At 42.2% G+C, this 26027-nt stretch overlaps 1 protein-coding gene across 1 annotated transcript in view; it reads right to left on the bottom strand.

Annotated features, from left to right (window-relative positions):
• The window catches only part of galnt2 (UDP-N-acetyl-alpha-D-galactosamine:polypeptide N-acetylgalactosaminyltransferase 2), a 296051-nt gene that overhangs the window by 254502 nt on the left and 15522 nt on the right, over window positions 1–26027 (bottom strand). The window contains exons 2-3 of the mRNA XM_039748294.1: window positions 19317–19410; window positions 9295–9448 (exon numbers count right to left, since the gene is read on the bottom strand). Of these exons, the coding sequence (XP_039604228.1) occupies window positions 9295–9448; window positions 19317–19410 (248 nt within the window). The remainder of the gene's footprint in view (window positions 1–9294; window positions 9449–19316; window positions 19411–26027) is intronic.

The raw sequence follows: 26027 nt of genomic DNA, 5'->3' as shown, positions 1-26027 counted from the left end.
GCTTTTCAATATACAGGGTTGGCCATTTATATGGATACACCTTAATAAAATGGGAATGGTTGGTGATATTAACTTCCTGTTTGTGGCACATTAGTATATGTGAGGGAGGAAACTTTTCAAGATGGGTGGTGACCATGGTGGCCATTTGGAAGTCGGCCATTTTTTTGAAGTCGGCCATTTTGGATCCAACTTTTGTTTTTTCAATAGGAAGAGGGTCATGTGACACATCAAACTTATTGGGAATTTCACAAGAAAAACAATGGTGTGTTTGGTTTTAACGTAACTTTATTCTTTCATGAGTTATTTACAAGTTTCTCTTTGTTTACAGCCATTGACATGCCGCAGAGGTTAACACGCGAGGAGCGGATAGAAATTGTGTTGATGTCTGGTGATCGTAGTAACCGGGTCATTGCAGCAGATTTCAATGCAAGACACCCTACGAGACCACCCATCTCCATGCTACAGTTAGCAAACTGCTTGCTAAGTTTCGTGAAACTGGTTCAGTGTTGGATTTGCCAAAATGTGGACGCATGAAAACTGTCACTAATGAAGAAACATCAGTGGCTGTCCTAGCTTCATTCAGCAAGAGCCCACAGCGTAGCACTCGCCGCATGTCACTGGAGAGTGGCATTAGTCGAACATCCCTTCGGCGGATATTAGCTACTCACAAATGGCACCCTTACAAACTCCAGCTACTGCAGCATCTCGACGAGGATGACCCAGATCGGCGCACTGAATTTGCAGAATGGGCAAAACAAAAATTGGAACAGGACCCTCAGTTTACGCAGAAGATTTTGTTCAGTGATGAGGCAAACTTTTATGTGAATGGTGAAGTTAACAAACAAAACCACCACTATTGGTCTGACACTAACCCACATTGGATAGATCCCTCCAAGACTGTTGGAACAAAAAAATTGATGGTATGGTGTGGTATATGGGGTACAAAGATAGTGGGGCCATTCTTCATCAATGGAACCCTCAAGGCTACTGGATATGCGAAATTGCTACATGATGATGTGTTTCCCTCTTTATGCACTGAAGCTGGCACGTTCCCCGAGTTTTTCCAGCAAGATGATGCACCACCACATTATGGGTGTCAGGTCCGAGCATTCCTAGATGAACAGTTTCCTGGAAAGTGGATTGGTCGTCGTGGGCCAGATGAATGGCCCCCAAGGTCTTCCGATCTGACCCCCTTAGACTTTTATCTTTGGGTTCATCTGAAGGCAATTGTCTATGCTGTGAAGATACGAGATGTGCAGCACCTGAAACTACGGATACTGGAAGCCTGTGCTAGCATTTCTCCTGCGGTGTTGCTATCAGTGTGTGAAGAGTGGGAGAAGAGGGTTGCATTGACAATCCAACACAATGGGCAGCACATTGAACACATTTTATAAGTGGTCAGAAACGTGTAAATAACTTATGAAAGAATAAAGTTACGTTAAAACCAAGCACATCATTGTTTTTCTTGTGAAATTCCCAATAAGTTTGATGTGTCACATGAACCTCTTCCTATTGAAAAAACAAAAGTTGGATCCAAAATGGCCGACTTCAAAATGGCCACCACCCATCTTGAAAAGTTTCCCCCCTCACATATACTAATGTGCCACAAACAGGAATATCACCAACCATTCCCATTTTATTAAGGTGTATCCATTTAATGGCCCACCCTGCAGATTAGCATTTCTCGTGGCCGTAAACAACGAGAAAATCCGTTCACAGAGAAGCCGAATTGGGATCCGATTGCCTTAAGCGTTTAAGCTTTAATTTATTTTGCCTCTCCTGAATCACCTGAAATCGGCAATCTTCTTTATGTGTAGCTCGCTACAAAAGCACTCAGTTCAACTTATACAGCCCAAACTCCACTGTTGCAGACAAGGAGAAAGTATGCAAAACGCTGCTTCTGTGGCCAGTTCAAGACGCATGCACTATTCCAACACATCAGCAAGCAGTCCCGTAACCAAAGATCTTGCATTGGCTGAAGCTGCGCGTGCACTCGCATCCTTTACAGAGAAAGAGCTTGCCATTAAAAGAGAACAAGCAAGAGGAGCACTAGAAGCTCCTCAGTCCAAAAAAGAAGCTGCTGCCGCAGTAGCAGAAGCTGAAATATTAGAAGCTGCAACGGATTTACTAAATGATGAGATCCGCAGCCGCCGAAGCTCATCTCAAGCTAAGAGAAGGACAGAAGAGTATGTACAGGAGCAGACAGTATGGCTCACACTTGACACGGTCACCTCTCAGCCTAACTGAACTACATGCATAGAAATGGAAAAATCACCTGCAGCACAACAGGACGTCATGCTGAGGAGTATTTCACGCATCTCGGGTGAACACCCATTTTCTACAATGGTGCAGGCTAGAGAAAGTGAAGATGTCCAAAGAGTGTCATCACAGTCAGCACATGAGGGACGGACGACAAAGTATGTACAGGAGCAGACGGTATGGCTCACTCTTGATGCTGTCACCTCTCAGCCTAACACAGCTACATGCATAGAAATGGAAACATCACCTTCTGCACAACAGGACATCATGCGGAGGACTTCTTCACGCATCTCAGGTGACCACCCATTTTCCACAAAGGTGCAGGCACGAGAAAGTGAAGATGTCCAAAGGGTGTCATCACAGTCAGACAGATTTAGTTTAGACTGTAATTCGTTGAAACATACAATGAGGTTTTGTGGTGTTCAATCCACATATATGGCAAGCTGCCGATTTCCCGGTATCTGATTTTAAGTCCTCTCCAATTCAGCAATGAATTTCACTTGGTTTGGGCTTTCACGGTTTTCAGGGATGGCCATTGCAGCGATTGTTACCTTCAGCTCAGACTATTTGTTTAGATCTTCTCCGTGCTCTGTGGATGGAGCAGCAAGCCTAGTCAGAGTTGTGCCACTGACTTGCAGTGGGTAGTTGACAGCACATAAACTAAGGCAGCTCAGTTGCAATGAAACTTCTGGAATCGACAAGTTCTCCTGGCCTGACTCACTTGCACTTTCTCTCTCGACTAGAGGAGATGCTGTAGCGTCAGATCCCAGGAGATCTGCTCTTTCACCTACTTGTTTCAGGTCAGTCTCTGGCAGGCTGTACCTTGAATTTGAAGCCGGTTTAGGCTTGGATGAAGCTTTTGCTGCCTTTTCTGTTTCTTTCTGAGCCTTTTATCTGCCACTCATGCTTATATATACACAGGGTGGTCCAGATCTAATTATGCAACTTTTAATGCAATGCAGGAAAACAATACAAGACAAATGTTTAAAATATCGTGTAATAAACGAAAATGGACTTCCACTGAATTAATTCACTGATTTTGCTGCCAACAGAAATCATTTGTTCTAAATTCTCTATGTAATTAAACTTAAGTTATAGTGTAATGAAAATTGCATAATTAGATTTGGACCACCCTATACTTACATATACTGTAATTGAAGCCCCTAAAGTCGAATAAATACAGAATACCTCAGGATGATAAAACAAAAAAAGGGGAAAATAACACCACTGCTAACAGAGTTCCGTCTCAGACATCCATCAGACTTAATTAACCAACTCATCTTTAGCAACTTTAAAACCAATTCTATATACAAGGAATGTACTACACTATCCTCTTTAATAAAACACCTGTGTGCGTCCAGGTGTGTCTTCTGGTGAAGTGCGCATGCGTGGGGCCACACGTCACGTGTTCAGTCTCTTCCTGTGCATTCCCATTGTGTGCAGAGAGAGAGAGAGACACACACACAGGTGCGGGCGCGAGAGACAGACACACACACACACAGGCATTTTTCAAATGTTCATTTTTTTCCCTGTGCTTAAAACTCATTTAAAAAAAAAAAGTGTTTTTAGCGAAGCGGTCGTAATGCTATAAGCGTGAACTCTTACAGTGTTAGTTTTCTCTGTTGTTCAAGGTTTTCTTAGTGTTATTCAATGTTTTTACATTTAGTTTACTATTACGCTGTGCATTCAATGGTATAATTAACTATATATGTGCTTAAAAACTTAAAAATATATGTATTTACATACAGTTCATACGGTATGGAATGGATTAATTGTATTTACATACAATCCTATGGGGGAAATTACTTCGGTTCACGACCAAATGGGTTACAACCAGAATTTTGGAACGAATTATGCATTACTGTCAGACAAACTTACAGCATTTTACGGAAGTACAAACCAGTATTACTGAGAGAGAAAATTAAAGGCACACAATACAGTGACACATATTACAGCCACATACAAGGTCCCTTGTCATTTAATATAGAGATTGTTCCTACTAATGTTTATGCACTACTGTTCTAGCGCCCGTTATTGTAAAGGGCTTAATGTCTAGTTATTTATATATTTACATTATGTATTATTTATTGTATGTTACTGATGTCTAATTTTAGTTTTTTTCTTTAAACTAAAAATGTGCTACACAAATAATTTTGGTTGTATTTGCCAAGTCCATTGTGAGAATGGTCTCATCATTGTTTTCCTACATGTATAAAATCTCATCCCTACATGTTTAAATATAAGAAAATTGATGGCCCTCCGATCAAACCTATGACAGTATGGATCCACTGAATACACACATGACTGGACTTCTACGGGTTTCTCTTAGGTTTCATTTTATACGATAGCCTAGGGGGATTGATGGCAGGATCAGCACTATAGCCACCTTAAAAAAAATCTCACACCGTTCTAGTGGTGCTGAGATGTAACCTGCTGCACTCTGATCCCAACCTGGTGGTTTGTTGTGTGGTGCGTGCAGCAACATGCTATCAGCGCATGCTCCCAACCTCTTATGAAAGAACTGCTACTCTTATTTTTAGTCTCTTCTTTCATTTATAAACAGATATGAAATACAGTGCAGCTCCTATTAAAATGACTAATTTATTCAATAACGGTTAGTGTTGTCAATATATTTCATCTATGCCCACTAGAATATACTGAAAACAAAATTGATAGGGCCCCTCCTTGAACCGTCACCTTATAGTGGTGGAGGGGTTTGCGTGTCCCAATGATCCTAGGAACTATGTTGTCCGGGGCTTTATGCCTGGTAGAACCACCAAGGCAAACTGGTCCTAGGTGAGGGATGAGACAGAACGGTTCAATAAACCTCCAACGATGAGCAAAAACTCTGGACAACGTTTTCCCTTGCCCAGACGTGGGTCACCGGGGTTCCCCTCTGGATCCAGGCCTGGAGGTGGGGCTCGATGGCGAGTGCCTGGTGGCGGGGCCTGCACCCATGGGGCTCGGCCAGTCACAGCCCGAAGAGGTAACATTGGTCCTCCTCCTCATGGGCTCACCACCTATGGGAGGGGCCAAGGTGGTCAGGTGCAGTGTGTGTTGGGTGGTGGCCGAAGGTGGAGACCTTGGCGGTCTAATCCTCGGCTACAGAAACTGGCTCTTGGGACGTGGAATGTCACCTCTCTGAAGGGGAAGGAGCCCAAGCTAGTGCGCGAGGTCGAGAGGTTCTGGAGATATAGTCAGACTCACCTAGACGCACTGCTTAGACACTGGAATCTATCTCCTTGAGAGGGGCTGGACTCTCTACCACTCTGGAGTTGCCCCTGGTGAGAGGCGCAGAGCAGGTGTGGGCATACTTATTGCCTCCCGACTTGCAGCCTGTGCGTTGGGGTTTACCCCGGTGGATGGGAGGCTGGCCTCCCTCCGCCTTCGGGTGGGGGTAAAGGGTCCTGACTGTTTGTGCATATGCGCCGAACAGCAGTTTGGAGTATCCACCCTTTTTGGAGTCTCTGGAGGGGGTGCTAGAGGGCGTACCTTCTGGGGACTTCCTCGTTCTGCTGGGAGACCTCAACGCTCACGTGGGCAATGACAGCGAGACCTGGAAGGGCGTGATTGGGAGGAATGACCCCCAAGATCTGAACCCGAGCGGAGTTTTGTTATTTGACTTCTGTGCTCGTCACGGATTGCCCTTAACGAACACCATGTTCAAGCATAAGGGTGTTCATATGTGCACTTGGCACCAGGACACCCTAGGCCTCAGTCCGATGATCGAATTTGTGGTCGTGTCGTCGGACTTGCGGCCACATGTCTTGGACAATCGGGTGAAGAGAGGGGCAGAGCTGTCAACTGATCACCACCTGGTGACGAGTTGGCTTCGATGGTGGGGGAAGATGCCGGTCAGGCCTGGTAGGCCCAAACGTGTTGTGAGGGTCTGCTGGGAATGGCTGGCAGAGTCCCCTGTCAGAAGTAGCTTCAACTCCCACCTTCGGCAGAGTCCAAATGGGCCATGTTCCGTGTCTCTATTGGTGAGGCGGCGGACCGGAGCTGTGGCCGAAAGGTGGTCGGTGCCTGTCGTGGCGGCAATCCCTGAACCCACTGGTGGACACCGGTGGTGAGGGATGCCGTCAAGCTGAAGGAGTCCTATAGGACCTTTTTGTCCTATGGGTCTCTGGAGGCAGCAGATAGGTACTGGCAGGCCAAGCGGAATGCGGCTTCGGTGGTTGCGGAGGCAAAAACTCGGGCATGGGAGGAGTTTTGGAAGGCCATGGAGAACGACTTTCGGATGGCTTTGAGGAGATTCTGGTCCAACATCCGGCGTCTCAGGAGGGGGAAGCAGTGCAGTGTCAACACCGTAAATGGTGGGGATGGTGCCCCGTTGACCTCGACTCGACGCTAGGGTCTGTGGGGGAAGTACTTCGAAGACCTCCTCAATCCCACTAACATGCCTTCCAATAAAGAAGCAGAGCCTGGAGACTCTGAGGTGGGCTCTCCCATCTCTGGGAATGAGGTCACCGAGGTGGTCAGAAAAACTTCTTGGTGGCAGGGCCCTGGGGGTGGATGAGATACACCCGGAGTTCCTTAAGTCTCTGGATGTTGTAGGACTATGTTGGTTGACGCGTCTCTGCAACATCGCATGGACATCGGGGACAGTGCCACTGGATTGGCAGACCGGGGTGGTGGTCCCCCTCTTTAAAAAGGGGGACCGGAGGGTGTGTTCCCACTACAGAGAGATCACGCTCCTCAGCCTCCCTGGAAAAGTCTATTCGGGGGTTCTGGAGAGGAGGGTCCATTGGATAGTCGACCCTCGGATTCTGGAGGAACGGTGTGGTTTTCGTCCTGGTCGCGGAACAGTGGACCAGCTCTACACCCTTAGCAGAATCCTGGAGGGTGCATGGGAGTTTGCCCAACCAGTCTACATGTGTTTTGTGGACTTGGAAAAGGCGTTCGACCGTGTCCCTCGGGGAATCCTGTGGGGGGTGCTCCGGTATTATGGTGTACCGGACCCCCTGATAAGAGCTGTTCGGTCCCTGTACAACCGATGTCAGAGTTTGGTCCGCATTGCCGGCAGTAAGTCGAGCCCGTTTCCAGTGAGAGTTGGACTCTGCCAGGGCTGCCCTTTGTCACCGATTTTGTTCATAACTTTTACGGACAGAATTTCTAGGTGCAGCCAGGGTGCTGAAGGGGTTCGGTTTGGTGGACTCAGGATTGGGTCACTGCTTTTTGCAGATGATGTTGATCTTCAGCTCTCCCTGGAACGGTTTGCAGCTGAGTGTGAAGCGGCTGGGATGAGAATCAGCACCTCCAAATCTGAGACCATGGTCCTCAGCCGGAAAAGGGTGGAGTGCCCTCTCAGGGTTGGGGGAAGAGATCCTGCCCCAAGTGGAGGAATTCAAGTATCTTGGGGTCTTGATCACGAGTGGGGCAAGAATGGACCGTGAGATCGACAGGCAGATCGGTGCGGTATCCACAGTGATGCGGGCTCTGCATCGGTCTTTCATGGTGAAGAAAGAGCTGAGCCGTAAGGCAAAGCTCTCAAATTTACCAGTCGATCTACGTTCCTACAATTATCTATGGTCATGAGCTATGGGTAGTGACTGAAAGAACAACATTGCGAATACAAGCGGCTGAAATGAGTTTCCTCCGCAGGGTGTCTGGGCTTTTCCTTAAAGATAGGGTGAGAAGCTCAGTCAACCGGGAGGGGCTCAGAGTAGAGCCAGTACTCCTCCGCATCGAGAGAAGTCAGATGATGTGGCTCGGGCATCTGATCAGGATGCCTCCTGGATGCCTCCCTGGTGAGGTGTTCCGGGCAGGTCCAACCGGGAGGAGGCCCCGGGGAAGACCCAGGACACGCTGGAGAGACTATGTCTCCCGGCTGGCCTGGGAACGCCTTGGGATTCTCCCGGAAGAGCTGGAGGAGGTGGCCGGGGAGAGGGAGGTCTGGGCCTCTGCTTAAGCTGCTGCCCCCGCGACCTGACCCCGGATAAGCGGAAGAGGATGGATGGATGAAAATTGATAGGGAGGAGTCTACTGCACACCACAATAAACCTTTCTGTGTAAAAGTGCCAGTTAATTCTTGTGAACTAGTGTCTTTTGATCTGTAAACATACATGAGATGAGGTTAGCAGACAACAATGCATGCTGAAACTTTGCCAGTTTTTTCAATCTACTTCACTAACCTTTAAAGATCAAGAATCAAATCGGGCAAAACTATTACTCTGCCATAGCATTTTCTACATCTGTAACTGTAAATCTGAATTATTCTCAATACCAGTAACGGCGCACTGCACAATAACATGCAGTGAATACGCTTGACTTGAGCATTCATAGTTTTCATACTTTCTTTGTACATTTAGCATTTGTTTGCTCAAAGGTCGATGTGCTTGCTGCTTCCTGAGCAGCTCTTCTTTTCTCCACCCTAGCAGTCCACTTCTTCTCTTCTTTTGTCAGCATCTTTTCGCGCTAACACTGATTAAGTCAGTGTTTGTGTTGTAATTACTTAGTACGCTTTCTTTAATTTTTCGTTTAAGCTGGCACTTAAGTCTTCAATCTGCCTCAAGAATGATTGAAGATATGAAGAGGTAGGGGAAGTGACTAAGAAGGTGGTAGGGATGAGAACAGCAGCCGTATGCATGCGCCACACGGCCGCCCTGCTGGCCTCTGCCGAGACTTTTTTCTACAATAACATAAAATAAAAATAAAAGGAGGAATAACCTTGAAGGGCAATCATCACCTTAAAAGCGGATAATAGACGTCAGGTAGTATATGTGTACCAATTCTCAGGTCAGTAGGTCACACGGTTTGCGAGATACAGGCGATTTAAAATCCTGGACAGACACAGTAGCGTATTTTCTCTATATTATATATATATATATATATATATATATATATATATATATATATATATATATATATATATATATATATATATATATATATATATATAGACTAAAAACTCCCTAAATTAAAATCTAAAACGAACATTTGATTTACTCAAATTCCCAGTCAAACACAAACTGCATTCTAAAAGTAAAAGTTTATTATTTTTCATTTAATTACTATGTTTCAAAACAAACTTACTGATCATGTCTTGTGTCAGGTACAGTCCTGTCCATTCGCAGTTTGTCACTTTCAAGCTGGTTAAATTTATTACGTGCATAAGGATCTTGGCCAGGTTTTACTACAGTAGCACTAACATACTGATCTTGATCAAAGTCCTGCCACCTCATTTTTCCTGTTAGGATAAAACAAAAATAAGACATAGTAAGATCACACATAATTTTTGAACTCACTAAATATTAAAGGAATAAAGCAGATGAACAGCTTAATATTCATTGAAATTAATGGCCAAAAACAAACTAAATATTTATTAATCCAGCACCTACCTATATTCCTTTTTTAAACATTCATTACTGAGGATTACTGTACTTGATTCACAATTAATATGTTTTGGTGATTTTAAGCATAATAAGATTTACCCAGCAATAGGGATATCACAGGACAATAATGGTCACATTTGATACCAATACCAGTAAAATTTCACAATATGCAATACTTTTAAGCACCACGGCAAAAACAGATATCCCATTCAATTGGTGCCTTTTAGTTACACAACAATCTTTTTTTAAAAAAGTACATCAATTCAATGCAAGCCTGGAGTTTTAGTGTGGGGCAGAAATTGGGATTCCCCAATGTCATAACAAAAGGGGAGTTTATAATCTTGGGTTGGTTTCAGTATTGGGTTAATAAAGAACAAGCAGAACTAGCCGATTTATCTTAGCAAGTGCACACTTTACATTTATTCTCTGATATTTTGTGTAAAATAAGAGAACATGCTGCTTAAAAGCAACGCTAAATATAAAATCTCAAATATTAGTTTATCTAAAAACAGATGAATTAGTGAATTCCAAGATAATTTTAACAATTTACCATTTAAACCATTTAAATAAACTATTTAAAGTCTGGTTTATCAGTGAACCACTCTGTTAAGTGTGTAACATTTGATATTAAGTTGGGAGGTTAAAAATAAATTGAATCATTTACAAATAATGATTATGAAATATGGCGATTATTAAAAAAAATGATTTTTAAATGAATAAAATGCTGATATTCCAGAGAATATGATTGTGTGCAACCATGAATAAACCATACTATGTGATTAATTACTATAGGCCATTAAGTATGAGATGCACGAACAATGCATTTGCTGCTGCCTTGAGTCGTGAATGAAAGGCATACCAGGGCTAACATGGCCAAGCTACTTCATAATGCCACTGGGGAATGGGGAATTACAGAAAAAGGGTCCGTGTTATTCACTAACAATATAGCAAATAGGATTGCTCCAGCTAAGGTGGTCAGCTTTCCTCAAATTAAATGCTATGCACATACATTAAAACTTGGCAGTTCACTGTACACTCACACTACCAGCTGTTGCATGGCTCCCAAGGCCTTCAAGTTTGGCACCAAAAGCAAAAATATTGGAATAGTGCATATGATACGGCGCTACTACTGCAAGATTTTTAAATTCCGTACAATCGTAATACTGGAGAGCAGATGAACAACAAAGCTACATGTCTTTCAAATTGCATGGTCAGAGAGTGTTAAAAAAAATATACAAAAGCTCTCTTTAAAGCTTGCTCAGATTACTATTCTAAAATAGATCGCAATAATAAAAATCCTTGGATACTGTTTAAAACAGTGCCAAATTTAACAAAAGGGAATTCAGATCTACAGTGCAAAATGCCAACAGATATTAGCAGTACAGACTTTATGAACGTCTTTAATGAGAAAATTAAAAATATAAGATCCCAGATCTCAGCTTCACAGTGCAAAACACATACTAGCTTGGTAAACCCTGTCTCACATTGCATTTAACACTTCACAAAAATTTTAATCCTGTAACTGAGCGGGAAATCTAGACTTTAATTTCTAAAATGAAACCTACTACTTGTTCCCTAGATCTGCTGCCAACAAAACAAGTAAAAAGTGCAATGCATGTTCTTGCAGAGCCTATTCTTAACATTATTAATAGTTAATTATTGTATGGCACAGTACCTGATGCACTAAAAGTGTCAGTCATCAAACGTTTACTTAAAAGGTCAGACCTAGACCCACATATACTTAATAATTATAGAACCATTTAAAAATGTACCCTTTCTCTCTAAAATAATTGAAAGAGTAGTCGACAATCAGCTTCAGTCATACCTTACCCATCACAATCTACTTGAGAAATTCCAGTCTGGTTTCCGCACTGTAGATAGTACATAACAGCACAAACGTGTGTTGTAAACAACATTCTGATATCCTCTGATAAAGGAAACTTCACTGTAATTACGTGGTTAGACTTAAGCGCAGCATTTGACACGACTAACCATTCAATTTTACTGCACAGACTGGAAAATTATGTTGAGCTTACAGGTACTGTAATTGCCTGGTTTAGTTCTTATTTATCAAATCAATTCCAATACGTACAGAAATGTGCCGACGGCACTCCATCATTTTAGACAGAACTGAGATATGGTGTCCTACAGGGATCAGTACTGGGACTATTACTGTTTTCACTTTACATGCTTCCACTGGGATCTATCATTAGAAAACAATGTTCATTTTCACTTGCATGTAGAGGACACCCAACTATACCTTTTTTGTTTTTTCTTAGACCAAATATAGTTTCTCTGATGTTGTCTTTAATTAGCTTGTGAATTAAAAAAGTGGGTGGATGAGAATTACTTGTCTTCAAACACTGATAAAACAGAGATTTTAATTGTTGGAGAGAATGATGCTGAGTGCAACAATATTTTGTCATCATTTGGAATCACCATGAATTTTACTGAATCGGCCCAGAATCTAGGAGTTATCTTGGATTCCAGCATGTCATTTAAAGCACACATTACAAAGATGTCTAAATCATGTTTTTCCGTCTTAAAAAATGTTGGGAAATTAAGGCATTTTCTAAATAAGCATGATTCTGATGCATTTATTTCTAGTAGGATTGACTGGCAATGTGGTGTTCACTGGATGTTCAAACTGTACTTTATACAGCTGCCAGTGAATACAAAATGCTGCTGGAAACATTATTAAAAGAACAAGAAAATATGAACTGTGAGGGATGGCCGACAGTTTATCCCGGCCAGCACCCCCAGACCGCTAGATGGAGTCCTCCCTGCAACATGGAGGTGCCCAGAATTGCTACAGGGCATCATGGACAATGGAGTTAGACTTCACAGCCCTGCTGGATACCGTGGGGGCTGCCAGGGGACGCTGCAGGGAGGCACGGATATTTTTATTACAGCCCGGAAGTACTCCCTCGTCACGGGGATGGAAGAAATTAAGTACTTCTGGGCCTGAAGAAAAGAAGAAGTTTTCATCTGACCCGGAAGAGCTATGGAATCATGGACTGAAGGACAGAAACACTTCCAGGTCATGAACTATATAAAGGACTGTGGGAAACCCAGCAGACTGAGCCAGAGCTGCTGGGAGGAGAGGAGGATTTATTGGATTGATTTATTATTTTTGTGGAGTATTCTAGTATATTGTGGAGGTGGAGATGCTTGGTGCACATTATTACAGAAATTAAATTTATTTCTTATATTTTTACCTGGTGTCTGAACGTGTTGTCTGTGGGTATGGAGGAGCGACAGCGCCCCCTACTGTCACAGAACATATAACTCCAGTTCTTAAATCTTTACATTGGCTTCTGGTTAAGTTTAGGGCAGATTACAAAATTCTCCTTTTAACAAATAAAGCCTTAAATGGCCAAGATCCGGCTTACTTGTCTGAACTTATCACGACTTATAAATCAGAGCGTACATTAAGATCTCAAGATACCGGTCTGCTTATGATTCCAAGGATTAAAAAAATATATATATTATATCCAACAGTGGGAGGTCAAACTTTTAGTTACAGGGCCCCTAAACTGTGGAATGGTCTGCCTGGTATTACAAGAGATGCCCCTTCAGCCGGGATTTGAAAGCTGAGACTGAAGACTCACTACTTCAGTTTAGCATATCCTGACTAGATCTGCTGATTAACTGTAAAGACTACATTTCTGTTGTTAGTCATTAGCACTAAAACATAATATGATAGCTATAAATTTGTTACTAAGACTTACCTATTTGGTTTCTCTACTCAGTACTCAAATGTAGTACTTGGTGCCACTGCCCACCTGCCAAGTTGTTTTGCCTGCCTAAGGCAAAGTCATCTCTGATGGACGATAGCAGGAATCATGGGGTAGAGGGGTTCTTTCATTGGATTGGCTGGCCCAGCACTGAGTCAGCTGTGGAATGGCCAGTAGAGGGAGGCAGCTTAATGGCCAAGATCTCCAGGACTCTGAGCAAATCTAAATCATATTATGCGATATCATTTAACCCAGCCACAGGGGATTCACAAAACCAGTGTGTTTCTTTGTCCCGGTCCAAAGCCTGGATAAATGGGGAGGGTTACGTCAGGGAGTGCATTCGGTGTAAAATTTTGCCAAATCAATATGCAGACAACAAGACCAATTTCCATACCGGATCAGTCGAGACCAGGGTTAACAACGACCGCCACCAGTACTGTTAGGAGGAGAGGAGGAAGGTAAAGAGAGTGGAACTGAGGGTAGGAATTTTAAATGTTGGCAGTAGGACTGGTAAGGGGAGAGAGATAGCAGATATGATGGAGAGTAGGAAGGTTGATATATTGTGCATGCAAGAGACTAAATGGAAGGGGAGTATGGCCAGGTGGATCGAAAGGGGATTCAAATTGTTCTATCATGGTGTGGATATGAGGAGAAATGGAGTAGGGGTTATTCTGAAGGAGCAGCATGTCAAGTGTTTTGGAGGTAAAATGAGTGTCAGACAGACTGAAGATTATGAAGCTGGAAATTGGAGGTGTGATGATGAATGTTGTTAGTGCATATGCGCCACAAGTTGGGTGTTCGATGGATGAGAAAGAAGATTTTTGGAGTCAGTTGGATGAAGTGATGAACAGTGTACCCATGGTACAGAAAGTGGTCATTGGAACAGATTTCAATGGACATGTTGGTGAAGGGAACAGAAGAGATGAGGAGGTGATGGGTAGGTAGGGTGTCAAGCAGAGGAATGAAAAAGGTCAGAGGATAGTGGATTTTGCCAAAAGGATGGACATGGCTGTGGTGAATCCATATTTTAAGAAGAGGAAGGAACATAGGGTTACATACAAGAGTGGAGTAAGATGCACACAGGTAGATTACATCCTATACAAAATAGTCAATTTGAAGGAGATTGAAGACTGCAAAGTGCTGGCAAGGGAAAAGTATAGTTAAGCAGCATAGGATGGTGGTCTGTAGGATGATGAATGGACTATGATGTTTGCTGATGACATTGCGATCTGTAGCGATAGTAGGGAGCAGGTTGAGGAGACCCTGGAGAGGTAGAGATATGCTCTAGAGAGGAGAGGAATGAAGGTCAGTAGGAACAAGACAGAATACATATGTGTAAAATGAGAGGGAGGTCAGTGGAATGGTGAGGATGCAAGGAGTAGAGCTGGCGAAGGTGGATGAGTTTAAATACTTGGGATCAACAGGACAGAGTAATGGGGATTGTGGAAGAGAGGTGAAAAAGAGTGCAGGGAGGGTGGAATGGGTGGAGAAAAGTGTCAGGAGTGATTTGTGACATACGGATATCAATAAGACTGAAAGGGAAGGTCTACAGGATGGTACTGAGACCAGCTATGTTATATGGGTTTTAGACGGTGGCACTGACCAGAAAGCAGGAGACAGAGTTGATGGTGGCAAAGTTAAAGATGCTAAGATTTGCATTGGGTGTGATGAGGGTGGACAGGGTTAGAAATGAGTACATGAGAGGATCAGCTCAGGTTGGACGGTTGGGAGACAGTCAGATTGCGTTGGTTTGGACATGTGCAGAGGAGAGATGCCGAGTATATTGGAAGAGGGATGCCAAGGATAGAGCTGCCAGGCAAGAGAAAAAGAGGAAGGCCTAAGAGAAAGTTTACAGATGTGGTGAGAGAGGACATGCAGGTGATGGGTGTAACAGAACAAGATGCAGAGGACAGAAAGGTATGGAAGAAGATGATCTGCTGTGGTGACCCCTAGCGGGAGCAGCCAAAAGAAGAAGAAGATTGTGATATCATCTACTGTTGAATTCTGCTCGGTTTTTGTAATATTTCTATTGCACTATTATATAGTATTGAGGATTAACTTGTGCTCTGTTATGTACAGTATATTAAATTGTATTTACCCCCTTTTTTTGGCACCGACTGCACGCCCAACCTACCTGGAAAGGGGTCTCTCTTTGAACTGCCTTTCCCAAGGTTTCTTCCTTTTTTTATTCCCTACAACGTTTTTTTTTTTTTGGGAGGTTTTAATTATCTTCTTAGAGAGAGTCAAGGCTGGGGGGCTGTCAAAAGGCAGGGCCTGTTAAAGCCCATTGCAGTACTTCTTGTGTGATTTTGGACTATATAAAAATACATTGTATTGTATTGTACTGTACTTTAGAAATCACAATACAGTACATATCAAATCGGCAAGCAAAAATCATTATATCGAATTGTGACGTCCCTGCTAAATCCCACACTTATTGCTATTGTAAGATTAGGTTTGTATAATTAGCTGGTTAAAAAATATTACTAAATAGTAATATTTAACAAATTAGTCAAATTGAAATTAAATTTCGAATGTCAAACTCAAATTTGGTTTTATATTTGTGACAACTCTAACACTTTTTCTGTAAAATGATTCTCATCAGTTTTACATTAAATTTTTTTTAAGACTCCTGTTAAACAGCCTTTGTTTTGCAGATTAAGGTTTCTTGCATGAGCATTCTGACTGTTATTTCTTATGGGTGTGTACAAATTCAGAATTTGAAAATTACTTGGGCTACTGTTACTAGTATTTAATAAATTTATACCAGTGAGAAAGCATCACATTCTTCAAATTACCATTCAAATATAAAATGTATGCTTTAATTTATGGGTTTTACTAATGGACATTAGTTTTCTTTCAAGACTAAATGAACAACACAAATACAGTGTTTGCAGATTTTGCAATTAGTAATGAGACATGCTGTTTTGTTTGTCCTACTAACTTTATGTTTCAGCAATTATACATCTATGTTAACACAGTACATGCCCTTTTTTGATAGGAAGATGTTGCTTGTTCTTCAAAGCACCGAAACGCTGAATACACTTCATTTTGGTATTTACAAAAAGGAGCAACTTATGTAGTTTATACCATTTACTTTTGGCAGTGTTTAGCTTGTGTAATGTTTACTTTTAGTAGGCAATATTTTCTCATCTCCCATGAAACAAATCAAAGCTGCCACGTTAAAATGAAACAGCTTGAGGGTCGTGACTGCATACTACCATGCAGCCAATGACATAAAGCAACCCAAGTCTGATATCACTTAGTTTACATGTGGAGCACTGGGGACAAAGTCAGTCCTCACTATCAACTTTCTGTCAATTGACATTTGAGCTAGGTTTGTAACTCATTGACAGCAATATAACTGCATGATTTTTTTTCTTTGGTTATATTCTTGAATAAAAGAGCATGTGCTTATTTGATATTTGGACTACAATAAAGTCTCCACACATTATACACATAACATCATTATTACTGTACTATAAAAAAAATTGTTTTAGGTATGTATTCAGCATTTCTTGTCATCCGACATTTACTCAGATTGTTGTATACATGGAACACATGAAATGTACAGTGGGTACGGAAAGTATTCAGACCCCCTTCAATTTTTCACTCTTTGTTATATTCCAGCCATTTGCTAAAATCATTTAAATTCATTTTTTCCCTCATTAATGTACACACAGCACCCCATATTGACAGACAAAAAAAATAATTTTTGAAATTGTTGCAGATTTATTAAAAAAGAAAAACTGAAATATCACATTGCCCTAAGTATTCAGACCCTTTGCTCAGTATTTAGTAGAAGCACCCTTTTGAGCTAATACAGCCATGAGTCTTCTTGGGAAAGATGCAACAAGTTTTTCACACCTGGATTTGGGGATCCTCTGCCATTCCTCCTTGCAGATCCTCTCCAGTTCTGTCAGGTTGGATGGTAAACGTTGGTGGACAGCCATTTTTAGGTCTCTCCAGAGATGCTCAATTGGGTTTAAGTCAGGGCTCTGGCTGGACCATTCAAGAACAGTCACAGAGTTGTTGTGAAGCCACTCCTTCGTTATTTTAGCTATTTGCTTAGGGTCATTGTCTTGTTGGAAGGTAAACCTTCGGCCCAGTCTGAGGTCCTTAGCACTCTGGAGAATGTTTTTGTCCAGGATATCCCTGTACTTGGCCGCATTCATCTTTCCCTCGATTGCAACCAGTCGTCCTGTCCCTGCAGCTGATAAACACCCCCACAGCATGATGCTGCCACCGCCATGCTTCACTGTGGGGACTGTATTGGACAAGTGATGAGCAGTGCCTGGTTGTCTCCACACATACCGCTTAGAATTAGACTCATCAGACCAGAGAATCTTATTTCTCACCATCTCAGAGTCCTTCAGGTATCTTTTAGCAAACTCCATGCGGGCGGTCATGTGTCTTGCACTGAGGAGGGGCTTCCGACAGGCCACTCTGCCATAAAGCCCTGACTGGTGGAGGGCTGCAGTGATAGTTGACTTTCTACAACTTTCTCCCATCTCCTGACTGCATCTCTGGAGATCAGCCAAAGTGATCTTTGGGTTCTTCTTTACCTCTCTCACCAAGGCTCTTCTCCCACGGTAGCTCAGCTTGGCTGGACGGCCAGCTCTAGGAAGGGTTCTGGTCGTCCCAAACGTCTTCCATTTAAGGATTATAGAGGCCACTGTACTCTTGGGAACCTTGAGTGCAGCAGAAATTTTTTGTAACCATGGCCAGAACTGTGCCTTGCCACAATTCTGTCTCTGAGCTCTTCAGGCAGTTCCTTTGACCTCATGATTCTCATTTGCTTTGACATGCATTGTGAGCTGTAAGGTCTTATATAGACAGGTGTGTGGCTTTCCTAATCAAGTCCAATCAGTATAATCAAACACAGCTGGACTCAAATGAAGGTGATCTCAAGGATGATCTGAAGAAATGGAAAGCACCTGAGTTAAATATGAGTGTCACAGCAAAGGGTCTGAATACTTAGGACCATGTGATATTTCAGTTTTTCTTTTTAATAAATCTGCAACAATTTCAAAAATTCTTTTTTTTGTCTGTCAATATGGGGTGCTGTGTGTACATTAATGAGGAAAAAAATTTTAATGATTTTAGCAAAAGGCTGCAATATAACAGAGTGAAAAATTGAAGTGGATCTGAAGACTTTTCGTACCCACTGTATGTATTCCAAATAATACATTATTTCCCCAATACAACTCCAGACACCTCACACACAGATAAACATACTTGAGCTGAAAGAACTTCAGCTGCATCAGTGTGTGTTATGGGGGGTGGTTGGTTTTTGGATTCACATACACTGCATGCCTCCAAATTAAACAGCCTGTAACATGTTATAGTAATATACTTAAGTTACAGTGAGGCACGTAATAAGCACCTCAAAGGCTTGGTCAATAAGTCTGGAAAAGGAAATCGTGGTAATTCCACAACTATGGCTGCTGATAAGTGGTCATGCAAGTACAAGGTGAAAAAGCATATTTAAGGATGATCAGCTATAATATAGTGTTCAACAATTCATACTGTTTATTACATCAATCTTCAGTTTAAAGATGTGGTAAGGCCTATAAAGCAAATGCAGCTCCAATTTTGTAATAGTTGAAAAGTCCTTAAAGAGTAAAGCATTATACTTTTATGTTATAAGGAGCAACATAAACAAAAGGCGGCATTCACATGCATGCACACTGACGTAAACATATATGAAGTCATTATAAAAAGAAGTTGTCTTTGTTTCATGCTATGCAGACAGCATACTCAGTGTGGGAGGAAACTGGGATACGCAGAGTACATTTACTTGAATGCAGGAAGAACAAGCAAAGTTTCTCCAAGAAAGAAACCAGGCCAGGTTAACCACTATGGCATATTATAAACAAAAAATAAATAAAATGAGCAACGATTATAGGCCAACTTAGAAATCACCTTAAAATGCAGTTAATGCAAATATCATTAACATTGTTAATTCTAGTAAGAAGATACGTACCAGGAGGCAGTGTTTCCAAACTGTGAGATTTCTCCTCAGCATTTCCAATGTGTGTGTCTTTTCGTTTTAATGTCTCACTGCTGTTCCACTCTTCCTGTTAAAAATAAATAGATAATATGTACACATACATAATTTACACACACATATATCATATTAATACATACATGTATTAATGTATGTGTATATATGTAAGTGGCGAGCGGCTGTGACACCCAGAAGGACTGAAGGAGGGCTTATGCCTCTTCCAGACCATGAGGGGGCGACCGCCCTAGTGGCTTTAGGGACCACGGGAACAGAGCTTAGAAGTTTAACCTTATAGGTTCGTTCGTACATACATACATACACACACACACACACACACACACAACATACATACATACACACACACACACACACATACATACATACACACACACACTGTGGTGGACGGCCGGTATTTCAGTCTGGCCAGGATGTCCCTCAACCAAGACAAAGAGCGTTTTTAGGGCAATACATCCCCTGGGACGCTAGATGGCAGCTTCCCTTGACAAAAATGGTTCCCCGGATTCCTGCAGGGCAGCATGGGACATGAAGCCCAGTTCTTCAGCCCTGTTGGGGGCCATGGGTGCCACGAGGGGGAGTTCACCAAGAACACAGGGACTATTATGGCGACGTTAACCCGGAAGTACTTAGGAGTCACAAGGACAGAAACCCGCAGTACTTCCAGGACACCTGAAGAGGGCATTTGATCTGGAGACAGAATACTTCCAGGTCAGAGACTTTAGAAGGACTGTGGGGAAACCCTAGCAGATTGAGCTAGAGTTGGGCAGGAGTGTGACAGAGCTGCTGGGAGTGGAGGATTGGTTATTGTTTTTATTGATTATTGTATTGTTTATTGAAAGAATTGTGGAGTGTGCAGTGCTTTGTGCACTTTATTGAAGAATTATTAAAGAATCTTCTGGTGCTTTTACACGTGTGTCTGGTGGGTTCAACAGCGAACCCTAGCATCCACAACACACACACACACACACACACACACACACACACACACACACACACAGGTGCATCTCAATAAATATTATAATATCATTGAAAAGTTCATTTCAATGACTCAATTCAAAAAGTGAAACTAATTATACAGTGAGGAACATAAGAATTTGAACATCCTGCGATTCTGCAAGTACTCCCACTTAGAAATCATGGAGGGGTCTGAAATTCAAATTGTAGGTGCATTCCCACTGTGAGAGACAGAATGTAAAAAAAAAATTCAGGAAATCACATTGTATGATTTTTACAGAATTTATTTGTATTGCACTGCTGCACATAAGTATTTGAACACCTGGTAATCAGCAAGAATTCTGGCTTTCAAAAACTTGTTACTCTGCCTTTAAGTCGTCCACCTCTACTCCACTTAGTAATCATAACTAGTAGCACCTGTCTGAGCTCTTTAAAGACACCTGTCCACCCCACAGTCAGTCAGACTCCAAGTACAACCATGGGCAAGACCACAGAGCTGTCAAAAGACACCAGAGACAAAATTGTGGACCTCCACAACGCTGGAAAGGGCTACGGGGCAATTGCCAAGCAGCATGGTGAAAATAGATCAACTGTTGGAGCAATTGTCAGAAAATGGAAGAGGCTAAAGAAGACTGTCAGTCTCACTCGGACTGGGGCTCCATGCAAGATCTCACCTTGTGGGGTATCACAGATGATAAGAAAGGTGAGGAATCAGCCCAGAACTACACGGGAGGAGCTGGTCAATGACATGAAGAGAGCTGGGACCAGTTTCAAAAAGTCACTGTCGGTAGCACACTATTACCGTCATGGTTTCAAATCACGTATTGCAAGGAAGGTTCCCCTGCTCAAGTCATCACATGTCCAGACCCGTCGGAAGTTTGCCAATGACCATCTGGATGATCCAGAGGAGGCATGGGAGAAAGTCATGTGGTCAGAGGAGACCAAAATAGAACTTTTTGATCTAAACTTCACTCGCCGGGTTTGGAGGAAAAAGGAGGAGGAGTTGCATCCCAAGAACACCATCCCTACTGTGAAGCATGGGGGTGGAAACATCATGCTTTGGGGGTGCTTTTCTGCAAAGGGGACAGGACGACTGCACTGTATTAAGGAGAAGATGAATGGGGCCATGTATTGTGAGATTTTGAGCAACAACCTCCTTCCCTCAATCAGAGCACTGAAGATGGGTCGTGGCTGGATCTTCCAACATGACAATGACCCGAAACACACAGCCAGGATAACCAAGGAGTGGCTCCGTAAGAAGCATATCAAGGTTCTGGAGTGGCCTAGCCAGTCTCCAGACCTAAATCCAATCAAAAAATCTTTGGAGGGAGCTGAAACTCAGTGTTGCTCAGCACCAGCCCCGGAACCTGACAGATCTAGAGGAGATCTCTGTGGAGTAGTGGGCCAAAATCCCTGTTGCAGTGTGTGCAAACCTGGTCAAGAACTACGGGAAACATTTGACCTCTGTAATTGCAAACAAAGGCTTCTGTACCAAATATTAACACCGATTTTCTCAGGTGTTTAACACTAGAATTACCAGAGCCTACGAAAAAACTCGTAATTCCGTCCCACCTTAAACTGCTTCTTAAATCCCTTCACACCTCTCCGCCAGCGTCCTTGGTCTTCTAAATGTGCTGATAAAGAGAAGCTAGGAGCAGCCGGCTATTCCATCCCCCCACCAATTTAGAACGTGCACGAACTTCTCTCAGCTCATGCCTTGATTGAGTATCTGGGAGTGAAGTGGAGTTTTAGAGTGGAAATAATAGATCGTTATTTGGAGCACACGCATTTCATGTCTGTTCCGTTTCTACAGTAATCTGTGTCAACACATTGTTAAAACAGAAACGTTTTTTATATTCTAGTAGTAGATGACAAAATGTAGGCATAAACTATATAATGTATGAAGCTTGAAGTCCAAATAGCAAAGAAACATTTTCACAAGAATAACACAATTGCTTTTATTCAAAGTATAACTGCAGAAACAAAAAGCCGCCTTAACATGCGACATTGACAACAGTTTATTGTAATTGCCTCCGTGGTTCAATAGAATCACTTCCCGCTTGGGAATCAAAAGGTCACGAGTTCGATCCTGCGCCCTCCGTTTTGAGAAGTAAACTGCTCTTAGTCTTACTGTTTTAGAATAAAAGCATACATTTGATTTCAGTCTGTAACAGCCGGTGCAATTTATGATCCTTGTAAAGGTTAGCTTTTTTTTTTTTTTTAATTCACTTTTCATTCTCTCAGTCGCGTTCAGAATCAATCCATACAACCCCATCTGACACGGCTGTTTTCACTAAAGACGCGCTATAGCTCTGCAGTGTACCACGATGCATACTAACGCACCCCCCCGACCCACCAACCGGGTTCTGACAAACAGAAGCTGGCGAAGCTGCCTTCTTCGTATCTCACCGTCACTTTTTCTTTTTATTCAGTTTTATTGAGTGTTCCTGCCAGTCCCCGCATGTTGCTGTATGCCATTTCTTTTGTACTCCAGGACATGCAGAGGAAAGAATGGTAAAGAGCAGTAACTTCGGCTATATGCAATCATCAGACACTCCCCATCTGCCCGTGTCGTTCAAACACAGGAACATATATTGGTGTAAAAGTATAACAAAAGTGCACTTTTTCCATCGCCTTTTCCTGTAAGAAGCAATGTACACACTTCTCTCTATGCTGTGGTTTCTATTACACACCTGAAAGAAAGAGACAATACATTATTTGAAAACGAACAGCGTCAGATTGGGTGTGAATTTATGCAGGAACTGGAAATTCTCTGATGCAGGGCCTTCCACCAGGGAAAAGAGTACAGTGTCAGGTGCTCATTCAGTGTAATAGGAACCATAGCACAGAGAGGTGTGTACACGGTGACAAGTACACGTGACGTAAATGTAGGAAGGACGGTCCTTGGGTGTGTGGGAACTGTTAATATTTGAATGTGATGATTTTATATAGCACAAAATGAAAATCAGCACTTCTTAGCATTGCACCATGCAAGCTGTCGTATCAATCGCCTACTGTAACTTGTTTTCTTTTATCTTCGGTTATACAGGTAGTTTTAAATAAAAGTGTATTTGTTTTGTTTGCGAAATGAAGTGTCTGCGTGCACTTTTTGTGGCATTACATGTGTACTTTTTGAGCATGCTCAAACACAGGAACATAAGTTGTTGTAAAAGTATAACAAAACAACGGGCAGATGGGGAGTGTCTGATGATTGCATATAGCGCAGAAGTTACTGCTCTTTACCATTCTCTCCTCTGCATGCCCTGGAGTACAAAAGAAACAGCATACAGGCGCGCTATAGCTCTGCATTATACCACGATGCATACTAACGCACCAGGGTTCTGACACACAGACGCTGGCAAAGCTGCCTTCTTCGTATCTCACCGTCACTTGATTTTCTTTTTATTCAGTTTTGAGTGTTCCTGCCAGTCCCCGCATGTTGCTGTATGCTGGATATTTTCACATGTATTGTCTCTTTCTTTCAGGTGTGTAATAGAAACCACAGCATAGAGAGAAGTGTGTACACTGCTTCTTACAGGAAAAGGCGATGGAAAAAGTGCACTTTTGTTATACTTTTACACCAATATATGTTCCTGTGTTTGAGCGACGGGCAGATGGGGAGTGTCCGATTATTGCATACAGCACCGAAGTTACTGCTCTTTACCATTCTTCCCTCTGCATGTCCTGAAGTACAAAAGAAACAGCATACAGCAACATGCAGGGATTGGCAGGAACACTCAATAAAACTGAATAAAAAGAAAAGAAAGTGACGGTGAGATACGAAGAAGGCAGCTTCGCCAGCGTTTGTGTGTCAGAACCCGGTTGGGTGCGTTCGTATGCATCGTGGTACACTGCAGAGCTATAGCGTGTCTTTAGTGAAAACAGCCGTGTCAGGTGGGGTTGTATGGATCGATTCGGAACGCGACTGAGAGAATGAAAAGTGAATTAAAAAAAAAGCTAACCTTTACAAGGATCATAAACTGCACCGGCTGTTACAGACTGAAATCAAATGTATGCTTTTATTCTAAAACAGTAAGACTAAGAGCAGTTTAATTCTCAAAACAGAGTGGCGCAGGATCGAACTCGTGACCGTTTGATTCCCAAGCGGGAAGTGATTCTATTGAACCACGGAGGCAGTTACGATAAACTGCTGTCAATGTCGCATGTTAAGGCAGCTTTTTGTTTCTGCATTTATATTTTTGAATAAAAGCGCAATTGTGTTATTCTTGTGAAAATGTTTCTTTGCTATTTGGACTTCAGGCTTCATACACTTTATAGTTTATGCCTACATTTTGTCATCTACTACTAGAATATAAAAACCATTTCCGTTTTAACAATGTGTTGACACAGATTACTGTAGAAACGGAACAGACATGAAATGCGTGTGTTCCAAATAACGATCTATTTTTTCCACTCTAAAACTCCACTTCACTCCCAGATACTCAATCAAGGCATGAGTTGAGAGAAGTTCGTGCACGTTCTAAATTGGTGGGGGGATGGAATAGACGGCTGCTCCAAGCTTCTCTTTAGCAGCACATTTAGAAGACAAAGGGCGCTGGCGGAGAGGTGTGAAGGGATTTAAGAAGCGATTTAAGGTGGGACGGAATTACGAGTTTTTTCGTAGGCTCTGGTAATTCTAGTGTTAAATACTTATGTGCAGTAGTGCAATACAAATAAATTCTGTACAAATCATACAATGCAATTTCCTGATTTTTTTTTTTTTACATTCTGTATCTCACAGTGGGAATGCACCTACAATGTGAATTTCGGACCCCTCCATGATTTCTAAGTGGGAGAACTTGCAAAATCGCAGCCTCACTGTATATTGATTAATTGCACACAGAGTGATATATTTCAAGCATTTAATTCCTTTCATTTTGCCGATTATGGCTTATAGCTAATGAAAACTCAAAATTCAATATGTCAGAAAATTTGAATATTACACAAGACTAATAAAAAAAAGAAATTAATACAGAAATGATTAGCCTATTGACCCTATTGACCCTATTGTTGAGTCTGGTGTTTCTCATCTTCCTCTTGACAATACCCCAATGATTTAGGTCAGGTGAGTTTGCTGGCCAATCAGGCACAGGTAAACCAGGTATTGGTACTTTAGGCAGTGTGGGCAGGTGCCAAGTCCTGCTGGAAAATGAAATCAGCATCTCCATACAGCTTGTCAGCAGAGGGAAACATGAAGTGCTCTAAAATTTTCTGGTAGATGGCTGCACCGACTTTGGACTTGATAAAACATAGTGGACCCACACCAGCAGATGACATGGTTCCCCAAATCATCACTGACTGTAGAAACGTCATACTGGACCTCAAGCAACTTCCTCCAGACTCTAGGACCATTTATTTGCAAATGATATGCAAAATTTACTTCCATCTGAAAAGAGGACTTTGGACCACTGAGCAACAGTCCAGTCAGTTTTCTCCTTAGCCTAGGTTAGACACTTCTGACATTGTCTCTGGTTCAGGAGTTGCTTGACACAAGGAATGCGGTAGTTGTGGCACATGTCCCAGGTATGTCTGTGTGTGATGGCTCTTGAAGCAACGACTCAGCCGCAGTCCACATACAATATTATTTGAAAACAAATGGCTATTAGTTAAAGGTCAGAAAAACGTGACTGAAAGAATAAAACCGAAAAAAAAAAAAAGCTAACAAGTACCATAAATTTACACCCGATCTGATGGTGTATGTTTTAAAAATGATAT

The sequence above is a fragment of the Polypterus senegalus genome, chromosome 3, assembly GCF_016835505.1.
Source record: "Polypterus senegalus isolate Bchr_013 chromosome 3, ASM1683550v1, whole genome shotgun sequence".
NCBI lineage: Eukaryota > Metazoa > Chordata > Cladistia > Polypteriformes > Polypteridae > Polypterus > Polypterus senegalus.
Note: the sequence above shows the minus strand (reverse complement) of the source record. Positions and strands in the feature narration are given on the sequence as shown.